The sequence below is a fragment of the Cynocephalus volans genome, chromosome 6 (genome assembly GCF_027409185.1).
Source record: "Cynocephalus volans isolate mCynVol1 chromosome 6, mCynVol1.pri, whole genome shotgun sequence".
Lineage (NCBI taxonomy): Eukaryota > Metazoa > Chordata > Mammalia > Dermoptera > Cynocephalidae > Cynocephalus > Cynocephalus volans.
In genome coordinates this window covers 132,460,361-132,487,832 of record NC_084465.1, presented here as the reverse complement: position 1 = coordinate 132,487,832, position 27,472 = coordinate 132,460,361, and the positions used below count along the sequence as shown (strand labels likewise).

Here is a 27,472-nt window from a genome sequence, read left to right as displayed (position 1 = left end):
AGGATTGGGCCAGGAAATAGGTCATAAGGACATGCCGGCCATCTTCTGAGTTGGGGTCTAAGTTAGTGTATTGTTGAAAGGCCTGAGTTAATCTATTGAGGAACTCGGAGGGAGTTTCCTCCTTTTTTTGGACAATTTCTTGAATTTTTTGGAAATTGACGACCTTGCGAGCCGATTTTTTGAGGCCAATTATTAAGCAAGAGGCAAAACGGTCTCGAGCCTGTATTCCTGGGCTGTGTTATAATCCCAATTAGGTTCCTATTCTGGGACTGCTTGGGGGCCTGGCGGGTGATTCGGATTGGTACGACGGGTGTCAGTGGTATGGGTTTGGGCTGTATCCCAGACCCTGCGGCGTTCCTCAGGGAGGAGGGTATTGGCTAGGAGCATGAAGATGTCATGATGTGTGAGGCTGTAGGCCTGCAGGATCCATTGGAATTCTTTAATGTAGGTGGTAGGGTCGGTAGAGAAAGAGCCTAGTCTTTTTTCTAATTCTGTAAGGTCAGCTAGGGAAAAGGGAACATGGACCCTAACTAATCCTTCAGCCCCAGCTACCTCACGTAGTGGGGCAATTGTTAAAGGGGCGGGGAGAGAGCCTCGGGAACGGGTGAAAGGAGGGCTTAGTGGGTCAGGAGTAGGTGAGGGTAAAGACGGGGGAGTGGATGGCGCAGGAGGTGCAGAAGGTGACTGGGGGAGGAGGATGTCGGTAGGGTGGGGGTTCATCAGCAGGGTCGAAGGTGGAAGAATCGAGGGGTGACTGTGAAGATGGTTTACAGGCTAAAAGGAATTGAGAGGGAGCACTGGAGGAGCAGAGGGTGGGGTTCTGAGCCAAGAGGCAAAAAGCCTCGATGTAGGGGATCTCCTTCCATTTTTTTAGGAGCTGGCAGTAGTTAAAGAGGTCGTGTAGAATGTTAGGATCTAGTGTGCCCTCAGGGGGCCATGTGTTTTGATTATCTAAAGGATAATAAGGCCAATCTTGTGTACAGAATTTGGTGAGGAGTTTGGGCTCAATATCCGGCCTGAGGGAAAGGTTGGTGAGGTTTTTCAGAAGGCATTGAAGTGGAGAGTCCCCTAGGGTGGAGGAGGAAGCGCCCATTCTGGTCTCTTAATGGGAATTTAGACAGAAATAGGACAGATTTAGTGATAGGACAGATCCTTCGGCTGGTTGGGAAAGGCGGGATCCTAGAGGGCATCCCCAGTAGGTCACGTCAGTCCCGGCAGGTTCAGGTACGAACCAGGAGGAGAGAAGGGAGGTGTGGGTCGTCACTCAGACCTCCACTTCTCTAGGGCAAAAGCCCGGTGCCTGAAGGAACCTAGCGCCAGGATTTTCTGGTCGGGTCCTGGACCCGGGAAGTGGAGAGAAGAGAGTGGTGGACAGGAGGGTGAAAGAGAGAACAGAATGGGGCTTTTAACCTCTAAAAATGAAAGTAAAAGTTTACCGGGGCTTTGGAACCTGTTATAGTTTGGGAATTTATGGTGGTCGTGAAGACCATGGTGGGGTGGGCGTTAGGGGCTACCAGACGACCTAGACTCCCTGTGGTAGCCTGAAAAAGGGCTGGTGCCCTTTAGGAAAGGGGGCTTACCTAATGATGAGCCAGTGGTGAGTGGAAGGAGCCAGCGCCGAAAAGAATGGACGAGGGTGGACCGTCAATGGTGAGCGGTGGAAGGGAGGCCAGTCCTGGCGGGACGGAGTTCCCGAGGGGCGACTTGGAAAGTGCTGCTGCTGCGATTCGAAAAGTGTTACAGCTCAAGGGAGCCCCGAGGGGCGACTTGGAAGGTGTTGCCGCTGCGATCCAAAAAGTGTCGCCGCTCGAGAGAAACTCCGTCCCAGGTTTCGGCACCAAATGAAAGGATGAGTCGACACCAGTTGACGATCCACTGGATCGGCACACACACATATATGTAGGGCTTCTAGGGAAGGCTGATTGGCTTAAAATACAATCCCTACTTAGAGGGCAACCAGCGCCATGATGGGGTGTGGCCAAGAAGGACTTATGTGATCAGGGTGTGATCCCTTGGGGCATTTGGGTTCTTACATTCCTGGGTTCTTACATCCTGCCCCATAACCAAGTTTCAAAATATCAGGTGTATTAGTTTATTCCTGCTGCTTATAACAAAATGCTTGGAACTGGGTAATTTATAAGAAAACAAAATTTATTGCTTACAGCTTCCGAGGCTGGGAAGTCTAAAATCCATCTGTGGTGACAACAGTGACCCTGGGGTCTCACATTGCAAGATGGTGGAAGCAGAGAGAGCAGAGAGAAAGGCAGACTCTCCTCTTCTTTTAAAGCCCTCAGAACCACACCCCTGACCACCATTTTTAATCCATTCACTACTACATGATCCTACAATCCAATCACCTCATCAAGGCTCTACCTTTCAATTACCATAATAGGATTTCCCACCCTCTTAACAATTACAGTGGGGGCCAAGCTTCTAATACATAAAACTTGGGGGACACAATTCAAGTTTCAATGTGTTTTGGGGGGGACATAATTCCATCCACTATTTCAGGTAACCATGGGAAAAGAGGGAACTCAGAGAAATGCATGCTAAGCTAGGCTTTATGCTTATCTTATATTCTGCTAGACAGTGTACTCCTATTTCTGGGGATTCAGCCAGCAAGTCTGCCTTGCAAACTTCTCCAAGGCTGGTGTCCGCTCTAGCCCTAGGGGCAAAGGGTCAAATGCGATCAAATATCCTGCTGTTACAATTCCCCTCTTCTCTTGTCCCTGCCTCAATCTTGAGGGAGTGCTTTAGTCTTGTTCACTCTAACAGAATGTTTCATCACAGATGTCCTACAGCAGGGACTGAGAAATATGGTCAGAAATTCAATAATTAAGACCAATTAGATTACTAGAGGGTTAGCTTTCTCACTACTTACCCATTAACTCCCCCAAAGAAAATTGAGACTGGTTATTTTGCTGGATGAAATGAAGTGAAACCAGAAATTAGAAATAATGTTTATATTTACAATCCTCTGTCATTATTGGTTGCAATAGCTGAGAAAACTCTTTCTTCCCCCCAATTTTTTTTTTTTTTTTGGTGGCTGGCGGTGTGGGGATCCCAACCCTTGACCCTGTTGTTATAACACCAGGCTCTAACCAACTGACCTAACCAGCCAGCCCTCCCCTTTCTTTTTAATCTTCATTTTAGAGTTCATTGTCTTGGCACAGATTCCTAATGTTTGGAGTAAAAGGTTTCAGGTGCATTGGTTTCTCACCAGTGTTAAGGCAAAAAAGGACGGTTGAAGTACTATTTATTCAAATTGCAAAGCCATTTAGATTGTGTGTATTGTTCCTAAAATGATTTAGTAGTTGCCAACATTTATAACGCATATACTGGAGCATGGTGTTAACTGCTTTTATTTGAATTACCTCATTTACTCTTCACAATACCCCATGAAAAAGGACTATTATCATGATTTTTAAGAATAAAAAGCTGCAATTTAAACTGGTTAGATAATTAGCCCAAGTTCAAATAGCTAGTAAACATTGGTCAGAACCAGATTTTGAGCTGCGAGTTCCTTGCTTTCCCCCACTGCTTCCCAACCAGTTCTCTCATGCTCTTTCAAAAACCTCACATCTTTTGGACTCATTCCTTTGGTCTATACTCATAGCTACTGCAGCTCTCCAGAATCACCTTCTGGTATACTAGTTTGTTCCCTTTAATTCACCAAAGTTTTTGGCTACTTACTCCCTGTCTTCTTTGCAATCTTTGATCCTATCAACCCATTAACTCCATCTACACACTCTCACATTCTTCATTTCCCTTCACTTGCCTTCTTACCCACTTTATATTCGATGATCCTCCATTCTAATCACTCTCTTGCAAACAAGCTCAATTCCCTCACTCTTCTCTTTCTCTATCATTACTCTCATGGAAAATACTCCAACCCTGATTATACCTAACTTTTGTGAAAGTTTACAGAATATAAATGGAAGCACTTGTGTTAAAGTACTTGACAAATAGATCTGGGGAAAGGCCATGAAGTGGGGGAGTTCTCATTCACTTATGCCCGATAATGAGAGCTATCACAAGGGACTCTTTGCAAAACCACAACCTTGAACAGAAGCCATCCCAACCTTACACAAAAAATACTTCTGCGAGGACATCTGCCCAGCATCTGCCTGTCCCATGTTGGACTGGTGTCGCCCTTCTTATTTTTTATTTTTATTATTATTTTTTAAAGATGATCAATAAGGGGATCTTAACCCTTGACTTGGTGTTGTCAGCACCACGCTCTCCCAAGTGAGCTAACCGGCCCTCCCTACATAGGGATCCGAACCCTTGGCCTTGGTGTTATCAGCACCACACTGTCCCAAGTGAGCCACGGGCTGGCCCTGTCACCCTTGTTATTGATCCTTGTAGCCAAGGATAATTATCCCCAAACAATTATGTAATTCTCCATCATTTCCCCCTTAAGGTCTTTTGCCTTCATTTACCTCCCTGAATATGCACATAGTTTATCATGGCACACATAATCCCATTGCAATGCTTTATTTCCGATTAAACTCATTTTTTAGACACTCCTCTCTGTTTATTATTAGGTTGACACTTTCCACCTCTTCTGGAGAAATTGACTTATTGTATGTTGAATAATTTTACTTTAAATTCATGACCACAAAGCTCAAGTAGCTATCAACACGACCTGGAGCCTCTGCCGTGCAGCTCTATCACCTTCACCACTCTTCAAAGTGTCTCTTGCACATTTCTCACATTTTCAAGCCTTGCCACCCATTCTCTCCCTCACCTCACTCTTAGCTGATGGCCTTGCCTCAAATTTCATTGAAAAATAGGAGTAATCAAGGAGGAAGTCCTTCATAGTTCCCTTCCTAACCTGCAAACTGACCTGTACATGCACCCATCTTCTCTGTCTCCCCCCCAACGTCATGTAGACATGTCCCGCTTCTACCAAAGGCACTCTTTCCACAAATTCCATACCTTCTTGCCATCACAGGACTCTGCTCCTACAGTTGTCTTTTTGCTCTCTCCTGAATCACCAATACTTCCCTCCCTGTTGGCTCATTCCCATTAAAAGACCTTCTCTACATCTCTTTTTTATTTTTATTTTTAAAAGATGACTGGTAAGGGGATCTTAACCCTTGACTTGGTGTTGTCAGCACCGTGCTTACCCAGTGAGCCAACCGGCCATCCCTGTATGGGATCCGAACCTGTGGCCTTGGTGTTATCAGCACCACACTCTCCCGAGTGAGCCATGGGCTGGTCCCTACATCTCTTTTAAAAATACAAAAAAGATACAAAAGTAGAAGATAGCAAACCAAATGTAATCTTTCCTGATCCCATATTCTCCTAGTTATAGTTTTCTGCTGCTCTTCTCAATAAAATTTCTCGAATAACTGCCATTCTTAGATAGGATCTGAACCTGCGGTGGGAGCGTTGCTGCGCTCCCAAGCGCCGCACTCTCCCGAGTGCGCCACGGGCTCGGCTCTAATTCAACTATTCTTATCTGTCCCTTCTACTTCATTGACCTGCCTTCTGCAAGGTCAGTTATTGGTCCCTGTGATGTCAACCCAACGATCACTTCTTTGTCTTCATATTCTTTGCTCTCTCAGTGACATTTAAGACAGTTACCCACTTTTCCCTTCTCAAAGCACCTCTTTTCTTGGCTTTCATTAAACCACATTCTTCTGGTTTTCCTTTTTCTCATTCAGTCTCCTTTTCATTTTAATTTTTTTTACATTTCAATTTTTTTCTTTAAAAGGAGTGAGTTGTGTACAGGACAAGAAAAAACTGCACTAGAACCAACTTATTCATCATCATCATCTTCCTCCTCCTCTTTTTTTTCTTTTTTTCAGCCTTGACAACTGCCTTTTTCGCTGCACCTCACTTTCCTTTAGCTTGGTGTGCAGCAATATCCTCTTCATATCTTTCCTTCAGCTGAGCAGTCTTCTTTTCATAAAAGTCACCTGCAGCAGTGTTGTTCCACATCTCTCCCAGTTTCTTTGCAATATCGCCAATGGATAGACCAGGATGTTCTCCTTTGATTTCTGGGTGATACTGAGAACAGAACAAGAAAAAGGCCAAAGGAGGCTTCTTGGGTGCACTGGGAACCTTGGGCTTTTTTATTACCCCTTTAGAAGGTGTGGTGGTTTGAATTATGTCCCCCCCAAACTCATTGAAGCTTGAATTGTGTCCCCCAAGTTTTATGTATTAGAAACTTAGCCCCCTCTGTGACTGTTAAGAGGGTGGGAAATCCTATTGTGGTAACTGAAAGGTAGAAACTTGAAGAGGTGATTCGATTGTAGGACCGTGCTGTAGTGAATGAATTAAAAATGGTGGTCAGGGGTATGGTTCTGAGAGCTTTAAAAGAAGAGGAGAGTTTCTTTTTCTTGCTCTCTCTGCTTTCTCTGCTTCTACCATCTTGCAATGTGAGACTCATCAGTCACTGTAGCTGCCACCAGATGGACTTTGGACTTCCCAGCTTCAGAAACTGTAAGCAATAAATTTCATTTTTCTTTAAAAAATACCTGTATTTTGTTATAAGCAACAGAAATGGACTAATATAGAAGAGATATAGGTTTTCATTTCTCTTTCATAACAGGCATTGTCTGCTTTTACCATGTCTTTGAATTTTCCTTTCTCTTTAGCAGACATGGTCTCCAACTCTCTGAGAACTTAGAAAACTCTGAGAAGCTGACTGAAGCTTCTGGTGCTCCTTCCTGTGCTCATCCTGACACGTGTGCACAAAGAATACATATGATGACATTTTACTTCTTCGGTTCCTCAGCAAGGCACGGATTTGCCCGTGCCTGCTGGCTCTCACTTGGCCTGGCGCCATCTCTATGGAGCACAATATACTGCAATGGCTGTCCAGTCTCCTTTTTAGAGACATTTATTTTGGAAGCTTCTCAGGGCTTAGTTGTGGACCTTCCTCTCTGTTACATTTTCTTTGGTGATCCCATCTATTCTTATTGTTTTAAACACTATCTATATTGATGACTCCCCAATTTTTTTGTTTTTTTGTGGCTGGTTGTTATGGGGATCTGAACCCATGACCTTGGTGTTTATAAGGTTGGGCTCTGAGCTAACCACCAACCCTCAGATTATCATGTCTAGACCAGAGCTGTCCCCTGTGTTCTAACTGCCCATTTGATATCTCTAGTTGGACAATGAGGACTTTCTAATTCTACAGGTTTTAGCTCAAATTTTACATCATTAAAGAGGCTTCCTGACCACTCTAAAATAGCCACCCTCTTCCCTCTCTCCAGTTACTCTTCATTATATTTCCGTTTCCTTTGTAGCATTTATTCTAGCCATTTAACTTTATTTGCTTTTTATCTACCTCCTCCATTAGATTATACTCATTTACTGAACTTTCACTATTTACCATGCATTGTTCTAAGCACTTTATAAGTCCTATGATCTAATTTGCTTTTTGACTAACCATATTTATTGAAAGCTTAAAAAAAAAAGCAACCTCACACTATCACTTCTATTTTGATGGAATTAAAAGAAGCCAGTGTTAGTAAACTGATTTATTTTGGATTTGGGGTTTTTGGCAGCTGGCTGGTACAGGGATTGAACCCTGCACCTTGATGTTACCAGCACCATACTCTAATCAACTGAGCTAACTAGCCAGCCTAGTAAACTTATTTTCAATCTTACAGTTCCATAAGAAATTCCAATATGGTTCAGTTTAGTAACAAGTACTATTACTTTCATATACTTAATATTTACATTTGTTTAAATGTATCCTCAACACTTAGGTTTCTTATTGAAGTGTCACATCTCAACACTTTTTTAAAACTGTTAAATAGAGTGACAGAAGGAAAGTCGTTTTAAAAATTTCCACCAGAGGTATACCATGAGAGGTGGATGATTAAGGAAACAGATAGCTTAAACAAGCTGGATATATTCAAGGAACAGTGCTCCGAGATTCCTGAGGTCAGTGGCCAAAGGCGTGGTTAGAGCTGGTTTGCCTCACATGATGCCTTTTGGTTTTTCTTAAACTCGGGGTCTGTACTGCCCTGTAATTGTAGTCTCTTTCCCTTTGCTTTCTTCTGCGAAGCAGCCACATTATAGCTAGGTTTTAAGTATAGTTTCATGTAAGTCTCTCTATATAAATATATTTTTTTAAAATATAGCACAGGTCTGTCAAATGGAGCAGGCAAAAAAAATGGACATTTTTGAGAATTGTCTCAAATAATGAAATATCTAGGCAAACACTTAAATGCCTAATGCAATGTATTTTCAGAAAACAGTGAAGTTTGAATTATTATCAAAATGCAAAAACGATGGCCTCTTCAGAGCAATGTGTTTCTTCAGGTTAGAGACTGCAATCATATCTCCACATCAGAAGGCTTTTGGTGGCTAGCTTGATATCGTTCTTCAAAAAGAAAATGATTGGCAGCATATTCAGTCTATGTAAAAGCTTACATAAAGGAAGTGGGTTATAGCAGAAAGAACTTTGTTTTTTGCATATAGTCTTAAGTAGAATAGTAGTATTCTTACATACTAATTTTGTGATCTTGAGTAAATAAATCCTGTAATTCAATTTCTATTAAATGGGGACCTTTAATACCTACCTACAGGATTATTGTGATTATTAATTAAAATAACAAATGTAAAATGGCAAATGCTCAGTAAAAATACCCTCCACCTTCTTTTGATCCCTGTATTCTCATGGTTTCCTTTAAACACCTGGTGAAAGGCAAAGGTTGACTTGATTTCGGATGAGGATTTACAGAGAGGTAAAGCTTAAGGTAGTAAGGCAAAACGAGAAGGAAACTTCGAATGTGGGTGTCTACCACTAGCGTGGTGTTTGGGGGCGGTTTTCTCATAATTGTTTACCAATGGCACAAAATAGCAGTATTTATCTTTCTCTTGTACTACCCTTTAAATAAATTTAAGTGGTGGGGTTTTGAAAATGAACACTTTTTAAATACAGGAAGCGCCAACATTCAGTTTGGGAGGGTAATTTGCATGCTAAGAATAAATAGGAAATAAAACAAGAAATAGAGGCAAAATGAGCAAAGGGTGAATAAAAGAGAAACGGAGAGCCTCAAGAATTTGAGGTTGGTAACAGCTCATTTTGTGGGCTTGGATACCGGGTGGGGCGCCGCATTGTCAAGCAATCATCAAGACCAGTTTTACACCTTTCTTTGGCTCCGGACCAGCCAAAAAACACCTGTACGAACACCCAGTACGATCTTGTTGGCAGACCCTAGCACTGTTTCAACAAAAATCGGAGGCCAAAAGCACAATTTCAGCAATTTAGGAGGAAATAAATAATGTAGACAAGCCGATACCCGTTTGAAGAAGTCGACTTGGTTCCGCATTCGGAAGAAATGACAAGATTAGCCTTTTTTTTTTTCTTAAACGTGTGATTTCTTCGATAACTCACGGAGGTCATTCCATTTTACTTTTTAAAACTTGCTAGCTAGAACGGTGTACTCTCTAAGAACCATACGGGAAAAGCCTTTTTGATTCTTTTTCGGATGTTTTTACGTCGAACCCCTAAAACTGCTTCTGGAAAAGTCCCCACAGGACTTTTCGCAGTCTTTCAGGGCACTCCTAAATCTAGACCCATTCCTAACCAACTTCTACCTTTCTCAACAGCCATATTCTTTTGTTTCCCCAGTTTCCAATTACCTAAATCTTCAACCTCTCCCTTCGAATTAGTCCAACCAAACTTCCCCTTCTTAAACCTCTTCGTTACGTTCTCACCAAAAAACTCCCAAGAGAATCACGGTGCCAAACTTGTCCTTAATGGCGCTCCGTAATTCTACTATTCCTTCACCCTTCCTCGCCTCCTGTTAGCTCCGCCCCGCCCCATTTTCGCTCCCCCCCGCCTCCGCCCCGCGAAGTGCCTGCGCCTGCGCATCTCCAATTCAGGCGCTTTCCCTTTCCTGGCGACCAATCCACTTCCTGCCTCCAGTCCTCGGGCCACTCCTCCCCTCTGCGGGGCCCTGGCTTGAGGTGCCGGTAGTAAGTAGTTGTCTTATTAACTGCCTGTCTGAAAAAATTCGTTTCTCTCACCACCTGGGGAATTTGGACAAGCCACTAAGCGTATGGTATCTCCGTGAGCCTTTTCTCTGGATCTGTCACCCCAGAGCCAAGCTGAAAGCATCGGCATTTCGGGGGACGGGCGAATCGGACTGTTTTTGATCTGGCAGTCGCGCGGACAGCTTCTTCCTTTCCACCTCCCTCCGCCCCGCCCCCACTCGCGGCCTGGCCGCCCTGGTGAGTGGCGGGCGGGCGGGCCGGCGGGCGGAGGGAGGAGGGGGAGCTGAGGGAAGGCGGGCCCTCGGCTGCGAGATAGGTGGGGGGAGGGGAGGGAAGAGCCCGAGCGCTGGAGTTGGTGCTGGGAAACCCGGGGCTAATGTTGACAACAGGCTCGAGGTGAGTCCCGGGGAGCCTCCTTCCCCTCCGCTCCAACGATCGGGAGGAAGCAGGGCTGGGGGTTCCGGCCTGGACTCCTACTCCCTGGGGGACCCAAGAGGCGACTCCGCACCCCAGCTCTCCGGGGGCGGCTAACAGGGGAGGGACTGCGGGTCCGGCATCGTCCTCCTCAGACCCTTCTCCCGGAGGCTCCCATCAACGCGGGAGCCCCTGGGCCGGGGCAGGCATGAGGGGCGGTGGAGGAGGTGCCTGTCCCGCACGCCCGGGCCGGGCCTCGGGGCTAGAGGCGCGGAGCTTGCCGTAGGGGGGTGAAGGTGTTTGGAGGCGTGGAGTGGAGCGAGGGGAGGTTGGGGAAAGCTCTTCGGGAGACCGGAGGGAAGCGAGGGCGAGGAAGTGGGGAGGGTGCGTGTGTGGGAGGATGTGGAGTAGACCAGCCAGGGAGTCTTCGGTGCTGAGGGAGTGTGGGGCGAGAAGTTAGGGTTGGGGCAAGGATGGTCTTCGAAGGTGACCGTGGATATCCGTAGGAAGGGGAGCTGTGGCGGGGAAACGTGTTAGTTGTAGCAGTGTGGAGCCAGAGCAGGGATTTGTGGGAGATGCGTGTGTAGGGGAAGGGGTTTGTGTGTCTCTGGGGATGGTGGGCATGGGCTGTCTGTTTTACTTCCGTTTAATCACATAGGTTGGTTCTTTTTGCCTTCACCTTAGGGCTCCAAGTATTCTTGCTAGTACTATTGAACTAAAGGAAGGTGATCACAGGATATTCGTTCTCCAGGTGGGCAAAGCAGAGCCAGCTTACAGGCTTGGGGGATACACTCTGGAGTGCCCGGACCTTCAGTTCTCTTGCTCTTATAAACACGTAGTGATGCGTTTAGACCAAAGTGAAACTCTCACTGACTCTTCTCATTCATCACAGTTTGTAGGTGTTCATAAAAATCGTACGACTCATCATGTTTGAGCTCTGGTGAAATTCTAAAAATTTTCAATGAGTCCTTTATACTAAGGATGTTCTTTAAAGAATAAAGTCAAAGACTGGGAGATAATGCCCCTGTGTTGTTCTGCCCTTAGACCATTTTGGGTAACACAGAATTAAAAGGTAAAACAGCATTTTCTCACTGTAGTATTTTCAGAGCAATCTCATTGTGATTTCATACATAATCCATATGGTTCTTTGCAGAGGAATATCTTTAAAAGGGAAACACCCTCTTTCTCAGTTTTCTCTCCCCCAACACTCCATTGGTACCTGTTTTATTAGTAAAGAAGTTTTACTTTCTTTTAGAAGTTCAGAGTATATTTAGAAAACCAAATAAAATATACAGCCCAAGTGCCAGGACACTATTTTGGGAGCTAGGAAGGTGGTTTTAAAGCATGGTTTCCTTTTAAGGGCTGTCTGAATAAAATTGTACTCAGTAAAATAATTTGTAAGAGCTAATCACATACCGATGAAAAGATCACTAAGGTTTTTTTTTGGCGGTTGGTGGGTATGGGGAGTCACTAATTTTTATCTTGAGATAGAATCTGTTTACTTTTTACTTGAAAAAACTTTTGGAAACACTATTTTTATTTTTTTATTGTTGGTGACTGGCCAGTACAGGGAAGGAAACACTTCAGATGAAAGATTTGGTTGTTTATTAAAGCTTGAATTTATTAAAATAAGAATTTTAGCATTTTGTTAAATATGATTTAATGCTCAGTTTAATTTTTTAAATTGATATAGTAAAGTGCATACAGATCTAATCATGTCGTTTGTATATTTTATCTGTTTTTTAGAATCTTAAGAGTTGGGTATATAGTGGAAAAGTGCACTGGGCAGTGAATCTTGGTCCAGACACTAAACTAGTTGTATAATCTTGGGCAGAGCACCCTGCTACTGCCACTACAATGTAAGAATTGAGGATTGGAACAGATAAAGTCTAATAGTCCTAACTTGAAAAATCTCTCATTTTAGGCCAGCCCGTGGCTCAGTTGGGAGAGTGTGGTGCTAATAATACCAAGGACACAGATTTGGATCCCTATATAGGGATGGCCGGTTAGCTCACTTGGGAGAGCATGGTGCTGAAAACACCAAGTCAAGGGTTAAGATCCCCTTACCAGTCATCTTTAAAAAAAAAAAAATCTCTCATTTTTTGATGAACTTTTCAGTGTTCTGTGTCAAAGAGAATCAACATTTATTGAATGCTTCCTTCATGCTAGCAACTATTCTAGAAGTTTAAGAACTCTATAAGATAGGTAGCAATGACTTCATTTTATTGATAAGTAAATAGACTTGGAGAAGTTAAGTTAACCGATTTCCATAGCTAGCAGGCTGCAGAGTTGGGACGCAGACTTAAAATCTGCCTTCAAAAACCACGCATGTTATTTTCACAAGTTTCATGGCTGCCTCTCCATGAACCTTTAGATTTTTGTCATATTTTTTGTTGACTGAAATTTAGTTCCAAGTGTACTTTGTAATAAAGTATACCAGTATCAAGACTTAAGGGTTTTATTCAGGATCTGTTTGTTTTATCATGCTCTAGAGCAGGATCTAATTTGTGAATGCATATTATAATTTATTTCATAGAGTAGGTACTTAAAATTTATTGAATAAATGAATATTGTAGAGTCACAAAAGTTTGGGACTGTTGAGCTAATAAATGCTGATCCTTTATGAATTTGTCAGCTACTAAGCAAATTCTTAGTAGAAGAACTTAAGATTTAATTTTATCTTCAGAAGTGAGATATTAATTGTAAATTCTGATGCCATTCTTTTTCTGAGAACTGTAGTTTCCTGTAATCCTGGAACATCACTTGTTGATGCTGCACGTCAGAAAATACGAATTCTATATGAACATAATTTTTTTGGCACGTATGGCTAACATCCCTAAATAAGATTGTGTTATTACCTTAAATATTATCTTGTCCCCATACATTTCAGCCAATTTGCCAAAAGTTAAAAACGTTATGTAAAAACTATTATCGGGGACTCTTTCATTGTACTCTTCAGATTCATAATTCTATGACTTGTCATAGTCAGTACCTATGATCAAGTCTTCCAACCTCCCAATTACTTACTCTCAGAGTTTTTAACTTTGGTTGAGAGTATGGGTTCAGATTCCAGCTCTGTCACCAGCTGTGGAGGCATCGGCATCGGTCAAGTTACTTGGTCAAGTCTCAGTTTACTCATTTATACAATAGGGAAAATAACACCTCATAAAGATTTTAGCATTAAATGAGGTAATGTATGTAAAATGTTTAGTGTCATACCTATGAGTGGTACCTATTAGTATACTCTCTTTGAAAGTTTGCTTGCTTTTAGGGCATGATATTTTCATATTAAAGGTGGGTACATAATTGAAAATGTATAAGAATTGATAACTGCACTTCCAGGTAATATAAATGCTATTGTGTCTTGGCACATCAATAGGTAGTTATAGTTCTTTTTCATATTTTAACAGTGATTATTTAAACAGGATTAACAGCCTTTTCTTGTTCTGAGTTCCACCAGTTGGGTTAACTGAGGCCTTTGGGTTTCATTGTCAAAATAAACGCATAGAATGTGGGAATGGAGGAGAATAAGAAAATAAAAGGGGAAAAGGGAAAGGAAGGGATGGCTGAGAAAAGGTATAGACTATGCCATGTACCTCCAAAAATTACTTAAAGTTTCTACAGGCCTAGGTTGTCTTTCTGTGATAATAACATTTTGTTAGAGTGCTGAAGTAAATTCTTTGTGTGTTTATAAAATGTTATTGCAGATGTTTTGTTTGCTAACCTAGATTTTAGTGCTGTAATTTAAAACCTGTATTTGAAAATATTTAAGAATACTCTGCATATCTTTAGGTTTCGATAAAAAACAACAAAGTTTCAGTAATTCTGTACTTCTGAAATAGAATTTTGATTTTCTTGTATACAAATTTCAGATAATTTAGGAGTTAAAACATGAAGCACTGTCAATAAAAGAAGTTATATTAGAAAACCAGTTTGTTTTGAGTAGCGGAATATATGCTTGGAAAAGAAGAATCCAGAGTTTTGCTGTGAAATACAGTTTTTTGTTCCAGAGTTTATTTCTAGTTAACTATATAGAGCCTATACTACAGACCAGTGCTATCCAATAGAATTTTTTGTGTTGGTAGAAATGTTCTGTATCTGCACTGCCCTATATGGTAGCCATTTATTCACATGTGGAATTGAGCACATGAAATATGGATAGTGACTGAAGAACTGAGTTTCAGATTTTGTTCCCAGGGCACATTTGGCAATGTCTGAAGTCATATTTGGTTGTCAAAACTGGGGAGGTACTACTTGCAGAAGGCAGAGATGCTGCTAAACTTTCCGTGCTGCACAGGACATCCCCCATCTCACAAAACAAAGAATTATCTTGCCCAAATGTCAGTAGAGCTGAGAGTTTAGAAACCCTGGGCTTGTGGCTACCTTATTGGCAGATACAGCACAGAATATACAAATTTTATAATCATCATTATGTTTTTAAGTTAATTTTGACTAACACTAATGAAGAGATTAAAGGTCTAGTTTAATTTGAGATAGTTAACAGTTTTTGCATTTGAAAGTTTGTTAATAAGGTTAGAGCAATGAGGTGAAATTTGTGAGTCCTCTGTTATGTATTTTGTTTGCTGACTTATAGGTGGCAAGAGCTTGTTTCTCCTCCCCATCTGCAGCTTAAAACTTATATTGAATATTGTGTGAAATAGTAAACTAGTATCTCTTAATGGTTGTGAAATGCTGAGGTTAAAACTCTCAGATACATAATGAAGTATTTATGATTAAATGATACATTGTTTTGGAGTTAATAATGGTTGCATCTAAGTAAGGGGTACATGAAGATTCCCCATACTGTGCTCTTTACTTTTGTGTTTGAATTTTTCCTTTATAAAAAGCAAAAAAAAAAAAAAATAGTACTTAGACATAGAAATAACTAATAATGATAGGATGTGGAATGTGACCAATGAATTATTTTATCACAGAAATAGTGTTCATTTTGTATGCATTTATTTAATCTCTAGCAATTAATAGTAAGTTGTATTAATTCCCCAAGTTGCATTAATATGTTGTTTAAAAAATAGTGTCACATCATTAAAAAAAAGTTCACTGCATTAACAGTTCTGACATTCTTTTACTGTTACAGGTTGTCTTGGGTCACATAATGCCAGCTGAGCGTAAAAAGCCAGCAAGTATGGAAGAAAAAGACTCTTTACTAAACAACAAGGAAAAAGACTGCAGTGAAAGGCGGCCAGTGAGCAGCAAGGAGAAGCTAAAAGATGATCTTAAGCTCACTGTCAAGAAGGAGGTCAGCAAGGCCCCTGAAGACAAGAAGAAGAGACTGGAAGATGATAAGAAAAAAAAGGAAGACAAGGAGCGCAAGAAAAAAGAAGAAGAAAAGGTGAAGGCAGAGGAAGAATCAAAGAAAAAAGAGGAGGAAGAAAAAAAGAAACATGAAGAAGAAGAGAGAAAAAAGGAAGAACAGGCAAAACGTCAGCAAGAAGAAGAAGCTGCTCAGTTGAAGTAAGAAAAATTATTTTAATTATTGATGTGAAGGAATGGGAAAATTGGAATATTTGGGGGAAAAAAATGATTATTTGAGAAAAAACTTGCTGTGTGCAGCTCCTTGAGAGTTGGGAGTTTCTCTATTTAAATTAAATAATAGTAACAATCTTTAGTAAATAGTTTTTGAGGTCTGGAGTAGTCTAGATTGTTTTTGTTTTTTAAAAACTTTTTTGGGGTATGATAATATGGTATGATAATACTCCTTTTCAAGTTGAAAAAATTTTTAATTCTTGTAGCTGCTGTTTGCTGAGTTCTTATTATGTGATTGGCACTATACAAAGTATATTAGCATATATCCTTAAATAGTCCTAATGAAGTAAGTTTTATGAACCTCATTTTACAGATCAATAAAGTGAAGCTTTAAAGAGGTAACTTGCCTAAGGTAACAGTAAACAGTGGAGCTGCTAGGATTTGAACTTAGGTTGGCCTGACCTGAAAACCTTTGTCCTTGAGCACGATTCCACATGCCTCTCATTCTTACCTAAATCTATTTTTGAATAGATTTAACTAAGTCTATGCAAGTAGTATAATAAACTGGTAAAAAAAGGAGGTGATCCTCATAGGAAGAACACCGGGATGTAGCAAAAATGACTGTTGTTCAATGACCTCTTCTCTTCAGATGTGTAATTTAAAAAGCTGTTTGTAAACATGACTTTTCTTTGCTGGTGGCTGGCTGGTAAGGGGATCTGAACCCTATGTTACAGCACTGCGCTCTAGCCAACTGAGCTAACTGGCCAACCCCAAACATGACTTTTCATAGATCTCTATAACAGCTACTTTTCTCACCAAATCTCTTCTTTAGGACTTCTATTTTTAATGAAGAACTGGAGCCTTAGGTCTGAAAGGCTATAATAGTGGCTGTTTTGGGAATATCCAGAACCATGATTCTTGAGAGTTTCTTGATTATTTATTTTACTTTCCTTTTTAAAATTTTTTAATTAAGGGCCGGCCAGTGGCTCACTTGGGAGAGTGTTGTGCTAATAACACAAGGCCACAGGTTTGGATCCCTGTATAGGGATGGCCAGTTGCTCACCTGGGAGAGCATGGTTCTGACAGCATCAAGTCAAGGGTTAAGATCTCTTTACTGGTCATCTTTTAAAATAAATTTAAAAAATAAAAATTTGTAATTAATATATTCAATTTCATATTAACTTTTGCTCCCTGTCCTGTCCCATCAAAAGAGCTTTAAAAACAAACAAAAAGCAAAGAAACCAAAAACCCAACTTTTTATTGGGAAAATTTCATACCTATACAAAAATGGAATGGTATTATGAACCAGATCCCTGCACACACACACCCCCCCCCATCTACCCAGTGTCAAGTTACCCACTTTTTCTCCCGGGATATTATAAAGCATCTTATTATTTCACCTGTAAAAACTTCACTTTATATCTTAAAGTGTTTTCAATTGAGTTAATCCTGTGTTTGTGTGTGGTAGGAGATCCAAGACATACTCAAATGTCCATGTTCCTAGTAATGGATGCAAACTCTCTGTTGTAGTGGAAAATCCTAGAATTATAGTGTAACCCAAAGATGATTATCGTGGAAAGATGAAAATCTACCTTTTTTTGGAGATTTATATTTAAGAGTTACATATTCTGGTATCTCAAAAACCTCAAAGTTGTATTGTTTGTCCTCCCCTCTCCCCCAGCCACCCAAATTATTATACTATATCTGCAATTTAAACTTGTTTCATCTTTTTAGTGGAAAAATGGGTATATCTGTTTTAGCTACTTTTTTCAGGATAAACTGAGTTTATAAGCCTTTTTACTAAAGGGTTTTTATCTGATAGTTCTCTTCTGGTTCCTTTCTAAATTTTCTAATCTCACTTGAATTTTTAAAACTCCAAACCTGTCAATATACTTTATTAAAGGTTTGGTTAATGCTGAGTATGAAACAAAATATCTAACATTTCAAAACATTTTTAATGTAGTCTTTTATAATGCTTACTCTTTAAAGTATTCTTGTGGACAATTTTTTTTTTTTCTATTTGCCCAGTGCTTTTATTTGTTTTACATTTTATATCCTTCCCAGGAATATTTTATATTTTTCGTATGGCGCATCATATATTTTATCCATTTAGCTTGCCAGTTGGCAGAATGATTTTTAATTTTAATCTAATTATTCAAAATCCTCTGCTCTACCACATTTGGTATTACAGTATATTGGGCTCTCATTATCTTAATGTCTTTTAAAGTCTTTTGCATCTTTTGTTTCTCTTGGATTCTGATACTTAGATGATTGTTTTTTCATTGGGTTTTACTTTTATAGGATTTGTCAATGACGCTTCAAAATATATAGAATATTTTATTTATTTGTTTGTTTGTTTTTTAATTAGAGAGAAGGAAGAATCCCTTCAGCTTCATCAGGAAGCTTGGGAACGACATCAATTAAGAAAGGAACTTCGTAGCAAAAACCAAAATGCTCCAGACAACCGACCAGAGGAAAATTTCTTTAGCCGCTTAGACTCAAGTTTGAAGAAAAATACTGCTTTTGTCAAGAAATTAAAAACTATTACGGAACAACAGAGAGATTCCTTGTCCCATGATTTTAATGGCCTAAATTTAAGCAAATACATTGCAGAAGCTGTAGCTTCTATTGTGGAAGCGAAACTAAAAATCTCTGATGTAAACTGTGCTGTGCACCTGTGCTCTCTTTTTCACCAGCGCTACGCTGACTTTGCCCCGTCACTTCTTCAGGTCTGGAAAAAACATTTCGAAGCAAGGAAAGAGGAGAAAACGCCTAACATTACCAAGTTAAGAACTGATTTGCGTTTCATCGCAGAATTGACAATAGTTGGGATTTTCACTGATAAGGAAGGTCTTTCCTTAATCTATGAACAGCTAAAAAATATTATTAATGCTGACCGAGAATCCCACACTCATGTTTCTGTGGTGATTAGTTTCTGTCGACATTGTGGAGATGATATTGCTGGACTTGTACCGAGGAAAGTAAAGAGTGCAGCAGAGAAGTTTAATTTGAGTTTTCCTCCCAGTGAGATAATTAGTCCAGAGAAACAGCAGCCTTTCCAGAATCTTTTAAAAGAGTACTTTACGTCTTTGACCAAACACCTGAAAAGGGACCACAGGGAGCTCCAGAATACTGAGAGACAAAACAGGTGATTTTCAAATGTTTCTCAGAATTGAGAATTTATTTTGGAGCTCATACTTAAAAATGTTTAAAGTCTTCATGCCACTGAAAGAACTTATGGAAAAGGGCTCCTTACAGGTGATTTCTTAACATTCCAGGAAAATTTCAAAGTGTAACAGTCTGAGTACTCATGTTTAAATGTGAGTCTACAATAGATGTTGTTTCTGATTTTAAAAGAAATCTATCAAGCAGATGGTGATTTTTGCTTTGTGGGTATGTTTTCTTCCTGTGATTTTAAAAAACTCCTTAATATTTAGGGGTAAATTTTCTTTTTCTGTCACTTTAACTTACCTGCTACTATTTTTCTGTATGTTTTTGATGTTTCCTCTCTCCAACAGTTTTTCTTTCATTGTTTTGTATTTTAAGTTATTGATGTCACTGTTGCTACTTGCTCTTTTTTAAGAAAATAAATCATTCATTATTAGTGGTATTTCAGATCAGAATTTTGGGAAATAGTGCACAAAATTAGCTGTGAAAAAATGTAAATGCAACTGTAAAGTGCATTTATAGAAGTCTTCTTCCTGGAGGCATCCATTTAAAATTATAAAGGAATAATGTACTGTGCCTGTGGTAGTGGTGAAAAGACCTGATTTAGGGGCCAACTTTGATTGTTCCACAATATTGTAGACTAATGTGTAGTATCTTTACCTAGCTGGCATCAACAAGCAGAAGTTGATGTAGTCTGTGGGTATTAGGTCAACTTTTATGGAGGATGGATTTGGAGGAGGGCTGAGAGATTGCAAAAAGAAGGTAACAGCGGTAGCATTTGGCTGAGTACTTACACTTATTTAAATTGTGTGGTTGAGAATCTGAAATTGCTATTAATCTGAAATTAGCTGACCAGCTGCCCCCCAAAAGAAATTAGTGTGGGGAGCACTCTATTCTATTCTCATAAGTCTGCAGTGGGAGAGAACTAGTTTAAGTAGTTAGCATTGGGAGATGGTTGTCTTAACCAGAAGAGAAGACAGTAATAGTGTGTGCAAGTAGTACAGTTAGGACAGGGTTAGGGTAGAGACTATGTGGTTAAACCTTGGTTGCTAAAAGTCACTCAGAAGTGAGGATTTAAGATGGCAGTGGTGTTACTAATGATTCTTAAAAGGAAAAAGGGTTGACATCATGTTTTGTACTTTTGAATAATGAGGACTGTTTCAAACTTGAAGACACAACCTCAGAATGCACTTACATTGTCAATAATCGGTTAAAAAGGGATATGAGAGTCTTCTCACATATTTAATTCTTTTTAATCATTATTTAGATAGTGCTTTATCATTTTTATAGTCCTTTTCCCATACATTCTGCCTAATACATCACAACTTATTTTGTAAGTATGCTAATTATTTATTAGTTTTTATGAGCTACTTTAAGAGTTTTAGTATGTGTGAATTTGCTTTAGATTGGCCTCACAGGCTCTTAGAGAGTACAGAGATTCTACAATGATCACCTTTACAATGCAGGAGTCCATTTTACAGATTATCTAACAGATAAGGTTATTCTTCCTCTGAATAACTCCCAAGGGAGTTTAGTACTCTGAGCCATTCCAATGTTGGACACAATCTATTTGCTAGGAATTCTTTGTTATATGAAGCTGAAATTTAACTCCCCATAAAGTTGTTCTCTTTGATGTAGTTCTTATTTCTGGTATGGATGTAATAAAGCTACTCAAAGTGGGGGTCTATGGCCTGTGTTCCTGTTCACAGTGAATTCAATACAGAAACTGAGAGTAAACATTTAGACATTTTTATAGCAATTTTCCATTGCCATGATATTTTTACTGTATTTTATAAAAGTGTCTGCAATGATTGGGGGAAAAAATTGGTCCTTTACTATTGATACTTTGAGACGCATTGGCACAGGACACGTATCCTCTTTAATTCCTATGACAGTATCCTTTCCTCTTCTCCAGGCTGAATACCTCTGGTTCTTTCCGTTTGGTCCTTGATTTCCAGATACTTCGCTATCCTTAGGACATTTGTTTTGGATACGTTCTTTTCTATCTGTGATTTAAAATTGCTTTAGCTTTATAGCTGCCATGTCTTTCTTTTGACTTTTTGTTAGGCTCATTTACACTAAAGCCTGATTTCTCAAATGAACTGCTGCCAAGCCAGTTCTTCCTCCTCTTGAACTAGTGAAATGATTTTCTAAGCCTAAATATGTACTTGCTTATTTCTATTAAACTTTGTTTAGATGCTTTGGCATATTATTTTAGCCTAATGATAATTTTAAACATTGATTATATGTGTATTATTAATGGTACTTGGTCATTCAGCTTTGATAAGCAGATCTTTTGTTCTTTTATTATTCAAGTCATTGATAAAAGCTTTGACCTGGATGTAGTGTTAAGAGCACAGCCTTTGTGGTCTTTCCTTAGAAACTTATCCATTTTGATACAGAACTATTAGTATATGGTTATTAGAGAAGGTTACTTACCCAATGTAAATTGATCTTAGCAATTGATCTTAGCATTGTAGTAGTCATTTTTTCATGGGAGACTTTGTCCACTTAGATGTGATAATTTGGGAGATGTGAGAATCTTAATCACCTTGTAGAAAATAATTGGCATATGGCTTAATAAATCATTCATGCCTTAGGATAATTGCAGCCTGAGCAGCCTCTATAGTGAAGACGTAGATACTTGACTGAGCAAAAAAGTTAGGAGTAGTGAATGGGTTAGTGCAGAATCCCTACTTGGCCTAATGTATGTCTCCTTAATTCAGAGGGTAACTTTCAGTGTACTGTTAAAATTATCGGTTTCTAAAAGTGTCTCCCTCCTAGTCATTATCCAGTAGGTGTTCTGAGGTTTTTCTACATCACAAGAATAAATCATAGGTGAGGTCTGTCCCAGTAAGATTACTCTTAGGTGTGATAACCCTAGAAAATGAAGTACCAGGGTAGCTGATATTTAAGACTCATATGTAGTTAAATTTCTTTTAAGTCTTCAGTATCTTAAAAAAAAAAAGAAATCAAATACACTGTTTTATTTTCAGTCTAGAAATCCTAAATGTTCTTGGTCATTTTAATGAACTTGGGAGATGGCACTGTTCTTAGAGGTTGTGAAGTCTTAGCCTATACTCATTAAAGTCTATACTTTAAAATTTATTCAACCAATTTTTATACATAGAATAGTGAGATCTCTGGTGTTTTCTTAAAGACACTGTAATGAATGGATGAGGGAAATGATTGAAGGAGACAAAACTGAGTCTTCTAACTTCTTTTCTCATTATCTGGGCCTTTATCATAGATGTTAGATAACTAGTACTGTTCCTGAGCCCCTGAAGGATTTGCAGTTATAAGCAAGCAATACAGCTGACCCTAGGGTTGGGTGAGTTGTAACAAATTTGTATCTATAAATATTTTTTACTTAAAAGAATGTTATTTTAATTTTTATTTAAAAAAAATTTTTTAAAAAGATGACCGGTAAGGGGATCTTATCCCTTGGCTTGGTGTTGTCAGCACCACGCTCATCCAGTGAGCAAACCGGCCATCCCTATATAGGATCCGAACCCGTGGCCTTGTTGTTATCAGCACCGCACTCTCCCGAGTGAGCCATGGGCCGGGCCTAGAATGTTATTTTTTATTATACGATTTGGTTAAGTGGTCTGGGGAGTTAATAATATTTACACATTTAAAAATATTATCTAGTAATATTTGCCTATTTGGAGTTAATAGCTTTACTTTCTTGGTAGGTTTTGCCTTTTATTATATTCAATACTGTTTATGCTTTTGATTACTTAGTACTTTTTGAGTATTTAGTAAAAAAAAAAAAAAATTTTTTTTTTTGGTGGCCAGCCAGTATGGGTATCTGAACTCTTGATCTTGGTGTTATAACACCATGCTCTAACCAACTGAGCAACCAGCCAGCCTCATTTAGTAGAAATTGATTGAAGAAATGATTTAATTTTAAATATAACTTTTTAAAATTTATTTTATTTTTTATTTTTTTAAATTTTAATTTATCAATATACAATATAGTTCATTTTCATGACCCTTTACCAATTCTTCCCTCTCCCCCATCAACATCATAACTGTTCACTTGTCTTAACAAGATCAAGGAATTGTTGTGACTGTTGTGTCTTCTCCCTCCGCATATGTTTGTATATTTACTTATTTATTTTTAATTAGCTCCCACAAATAACTGAGAACATGTGGTATTTCTCTTTCTGTGCCTGGCTTATTTCACTTAATATCATTTTCTCTAAGTCTGTCCATGTTGCTGTGACTGGTAGTATTTCTTTCTTTTTTTTTTTTTTTTATTAATATAGCTGAGTAGTATTCCATTGTCTAGATATGCCACATTTTCCTTATCCACTCATCTGATGATGGGCCTTTAGGCTGGTTCCAACTCTTGGCTATTGTAAATAGCACTGCAGTAAACATGGGAGTACAGGTATCTCTTCGACATGATGATTTTCATTACTATGGGGATATACCCAGTAGTGGAATAGCTATCTGTAATTGTTTGAGGAACCTCCATACTATTTTCCATAAAGGCTGCACCATTTTGTTACTGGATATAACTTAATGTTAACCATGTAACAGAATTTTTTTCTTTCAGTATAGTGAAATCATGAATTCAGATAGTGAGAATTCTTGTTTGAATAATTCTGAAGTATCTTAATCTCATTTTTTCTCCCTAATTGATGGAAGTGGTGGCAAGTTTCTCTGCAACAGCTGTGAGTTAGTATCTTCATGATTGCATGCTCAGTCCATCAGCAGTAAGTGCTTTGGTTTAAAGTTTAGTAAACAAATGTAAGTAGAATGCAGATGTTTTTCTCTCCCATTGTTAATAAAAGCAGAGAGTTTTATTTTATTAATGCAAATTCATGAGGCATCAATTGACCTATGCTGAAACTTAGAAACACGGTAGCCTAAAATTAAATAGTGTTGTTTTTACTTTCATTTTCCTTCTAGGTGAGTTGTACCTTGCCTTACAAAGGTAGGTTATTTGATCACTTGGTAGTATTTAAGCGCTACTAAGATCTTACTTCACTGTACGTTAGATTTAAGGAGGTGCTAACAATGTTACAAGAGCTCTGAAATTGCTGTGGCCTCCTAAATACTCTCTAATTCTGTTTAAATAACTTTGACATAGTAGTTTAATAAATATTTGAATGTGTTGCAGTTATGCTTTACTTTGTTCTGGTGTCTTTGCGCAGGATAAGACGTCCATAACCAAATTAATTCCAAAATGAAACCAAAATAAAATTTAAGATAATTCTTTTTTTTTTTTTTTTTTAAATTTTATTTTCTCGATATACATTGTAGCTGATTATTGCTTCCCATCACCAAAACCTCCCTCCCTTCTCCCTCCCCCCCTTCCCCCCGACAATGTCCTTTCTGTTTGCTTGTTGTATCAACTTCAAATAATTGTGGTTGTTATATCTTCTTCCCCCCCCCCCCCGGTTTGTGTGTGTGTGTGTATGTGTGTGTGTGAATTTATATATTAATTTTTAGCTCCCTCCAATAAGTGAGAACATGTGGTATTTCTCTTTCTGTGCCTGACTTGTTTCACTTAATATAATTCTCTCAAGGTCCATCCATGTTGTTGCAAATGGCAGTATTTCATTCGTTTTTATAGCTGAGTAGTATTCCATTGTGTAGATGTACCACATTTTCCGTATCCACTCATCTGATGATGGGCATTTGGGCTGGTTCCAACTCTTGGCTATTGTAAAGAGTGCTGCGATGAACATTGGGGAACAGGTATACCTTCGACTTGATGATTTCCATTCCTCTGGGTATATTCCCAACAGTGGGATGGCTGCGTCGTATGGTAGATCTATTTGCAATTGTTTAAGGAACCTCCATACCATTTTCCATAGAGGCTGCACCATTTTGCAGTCCCACCAAAATTTAAGATAATTCTAAGGAAAAATTTTTATGAAAAATTGACAGTGCTGAAAGAGATGAAAAGTAAAACTCTGTGGGTTTTCCTGGGTCTGCTTCATGATCATTTTTAAAAGATTTTTAGCTATGTATTCTATGTTAATTTGTAGGACTGCAAAAAGTCAAAGTTAAATGGATGTTCTGTATTCTTGCCAAGATTTTTTCTTTTTTAATTTGGTTAATAGAAGATCAAAATAATATTTGGCACTGAAGTTCTTACCTTTTCTACAGTGGTCTTTGGCATTTTTTTTTCTCATGAAAATACCATTTTACATTAATATAATACATCGCAAGTATGATCTTAATTAATCCTCACACTACCTCTGAAAGAAATACATATGTGTGTGTATTTTTTTCTTTTTTTTTTGGTGGCTGGCTGGTAGGGGGTAAAAATACCTCTGTTGCGAAGGTGATAGAACAGATTTAGGGATTAAAGGGCTTGCCCAGTGTAACATGGATAGCCAGTGACAGACTCAGGTTCTTGTTAAAGTGTCTGGTACACATGTTAGCCACTCAGTACTTACCAAGTGAAATCCAAACGAGAGGGATCCAAAAAAGGATATAAAAATAAGCACCTTGATATGGGAACACTTGCCTTTGATGTGTGCATTTGAGAGACATTCTAATTTCAATGTAAAGTACAAATGGAAAATTTTAATTTGAGAGGCAGTATAGTTCAGTATTTGAGAGCATGGGCTCTGTAGCCAGACTGCTTGGGTTCAGATCTTAGACCTGTCATTTAGTCATTCTGTGATCTTAGGTAAGTTACCTAACATCTCTGTGCTTCAGTTCTTCCATCTGTAAAATGGGGATAACAATAGTATTCTACTTCTGAGATAAATGTGAATGATAGAATGAATTCATATGTGTAAAAGCATGTAATAACAGTATCTGGCACATTGTAAGTATTCGGTAAATGTTAGTTAGCTATTATTAATGTTTCACCTGCTTAACTTTCTGAAAGACTTTTGAATGAGTTTCTCTTTATGTCTTTTTTATAATTTTGAAAATTGGTAAACTTACTAAATTTTCATTGCTTATTTAAATTCATTTTTTGAGACAATTCAGAGCAACAAAGTAAATGATATACAAAATAAAAGAAATAGCAAAAAAGTCAAACAGTAACAAAAAATGGAAAAGAAGAAAAACAAAAACGTATTTTAGTACTAGAATTTTTTGGGCTGGCCCATAGCTCACTTGGGAGAGCGTGGTGCTGACAACACCAAGTCAAGGGTTAAGATCCACTTACCAATCAACTTTATTAAAAAAAAAAATTTTTTTTTTCAAGGCGTTAATGAATTTTCTTATTTTTCTTCTTTTCTCTTTTTTGGTGGTTGGTACAGGAATCCTGGTGCTGTCAGCACCACATTCTAAACCAACTGAGCTAACTGGCCAGCCTTGAATTTTCTTACTTATGAGATATATGCTTGATTCAAGAATGGACTATTTGATGTTTCCTGTTAGTTTTATAATATTAAATTAGTAATTCAAAAACACTTCACAAACTGAGGATTAATCTACCTTAGGGATGTTTCCGGACAATGATGACTCATTTATGTTGAGAGAAGGTCCACTTTTTTTGTATTTTATTATAATGAGTAAGACTTGTTTTCATTGCTTACTTTTCACATCAGTAAAAGAGTACCAGTACTTCTGTATTGAACAGTGATATTATGAGAGAGAAAGAACTAGTTTATAAAATATGTAACAGTGAAACTGATTTGGTTAACTTCAGTTATGACAGGGATTGGCAAACTATGGGCCTGAGAGTCAGATTAGGCCCATGACTAGTTTTTGTGCAGCCTGAGAGCTAAGAATTTACCTTTTTAAATGGTTAAAAAAAAAAAAATCAAAAATAGGATAATATTTTGCAAAACATGATAATTATATGAAGTTCAAATTTCAGTGTCTATAAATAAAGTTTTATTGTAACATAATCACATTCATCTGTTTATATATAATCTATGGCTGCTTTTGTCCATATTAGCAGGGTTGAGTAGTTTTGACACAGACCGTGGTCTGCAGTGCCTAAAATATTTACTCTCTGGCCCTTCATAGAACATGTTTGCTGATCTCTGATTATGACCTTCTCAAAAGAATGGTTTCAGTTCAACTTTATGTAATAGATGTATTTCTAAAAGATGGTAATTAAAATGGTGTGTGATGAATCATATCTTCAGCTTGGTTTTGTTTATATTTTCAGTGATATACAAGTGTACTTCAAAAAGTTCATGGAAAAATATAATTAAAACATAATACAAATCTTCTCACAAACTTTTTGAAGTACCCTCATAGTCCCATGGTTGGAGATTTTTTTTTTAATAACTGATATAATGTCATATGTACAATGTGATGTTTGATTCTGTCACACTTTCTAAAAAAGTCTAATCAAACTGACAGTCTTTTCCTATGAGTTCGTAAAGTTATAAAAAACCCCAACCTGACATATATAGTACAAACATTAAAAATTGTTTCATTTCAATTTCATTAGAATTTCTAAATGATTCTACGGCTTTTGAATGTTCAGGTACCTATGATGTGTTTT

The 27,472-nt window shown here is 38.5% G+C and overlaps 1 protein-coding gene across 3 annotated transcripts in view; it reads left to right on the top strand.

Annotated features, from left to right (window-relative positions):
- The first annotated feature begins 10,286 nt into the window (after positions 1–10,286).
- Positions 10,287–27,472, top strand: part of UPF2 (UPF2 regulator of nonsense mediated mRNA decay) — a 98,542-nt gene continuing 81,356 nt past the window's right edge. For all 3 annotated transcript variants that reach the window (XM_063100386.1, XM_063100384.1, XM_063100385.1), the window contains exons 1-3: positions 10,287–10,362; positions 15,476–15,852; positions 18,233–19,012. In XM_063100386.1, coding sequence (XP_062956456.1) covers positions 15,494–15,852; positions 18,233–19,012 — 1,139 coding nt within the window. In that variant the 5' untranslated portion in view covers positions 10,287–10,362; positions 15,476–15,493. The remainder of the gene's footprint in view (positions 10,363–15,475; positions 15,853–18,232; positions 19,013–27,472) is intronic.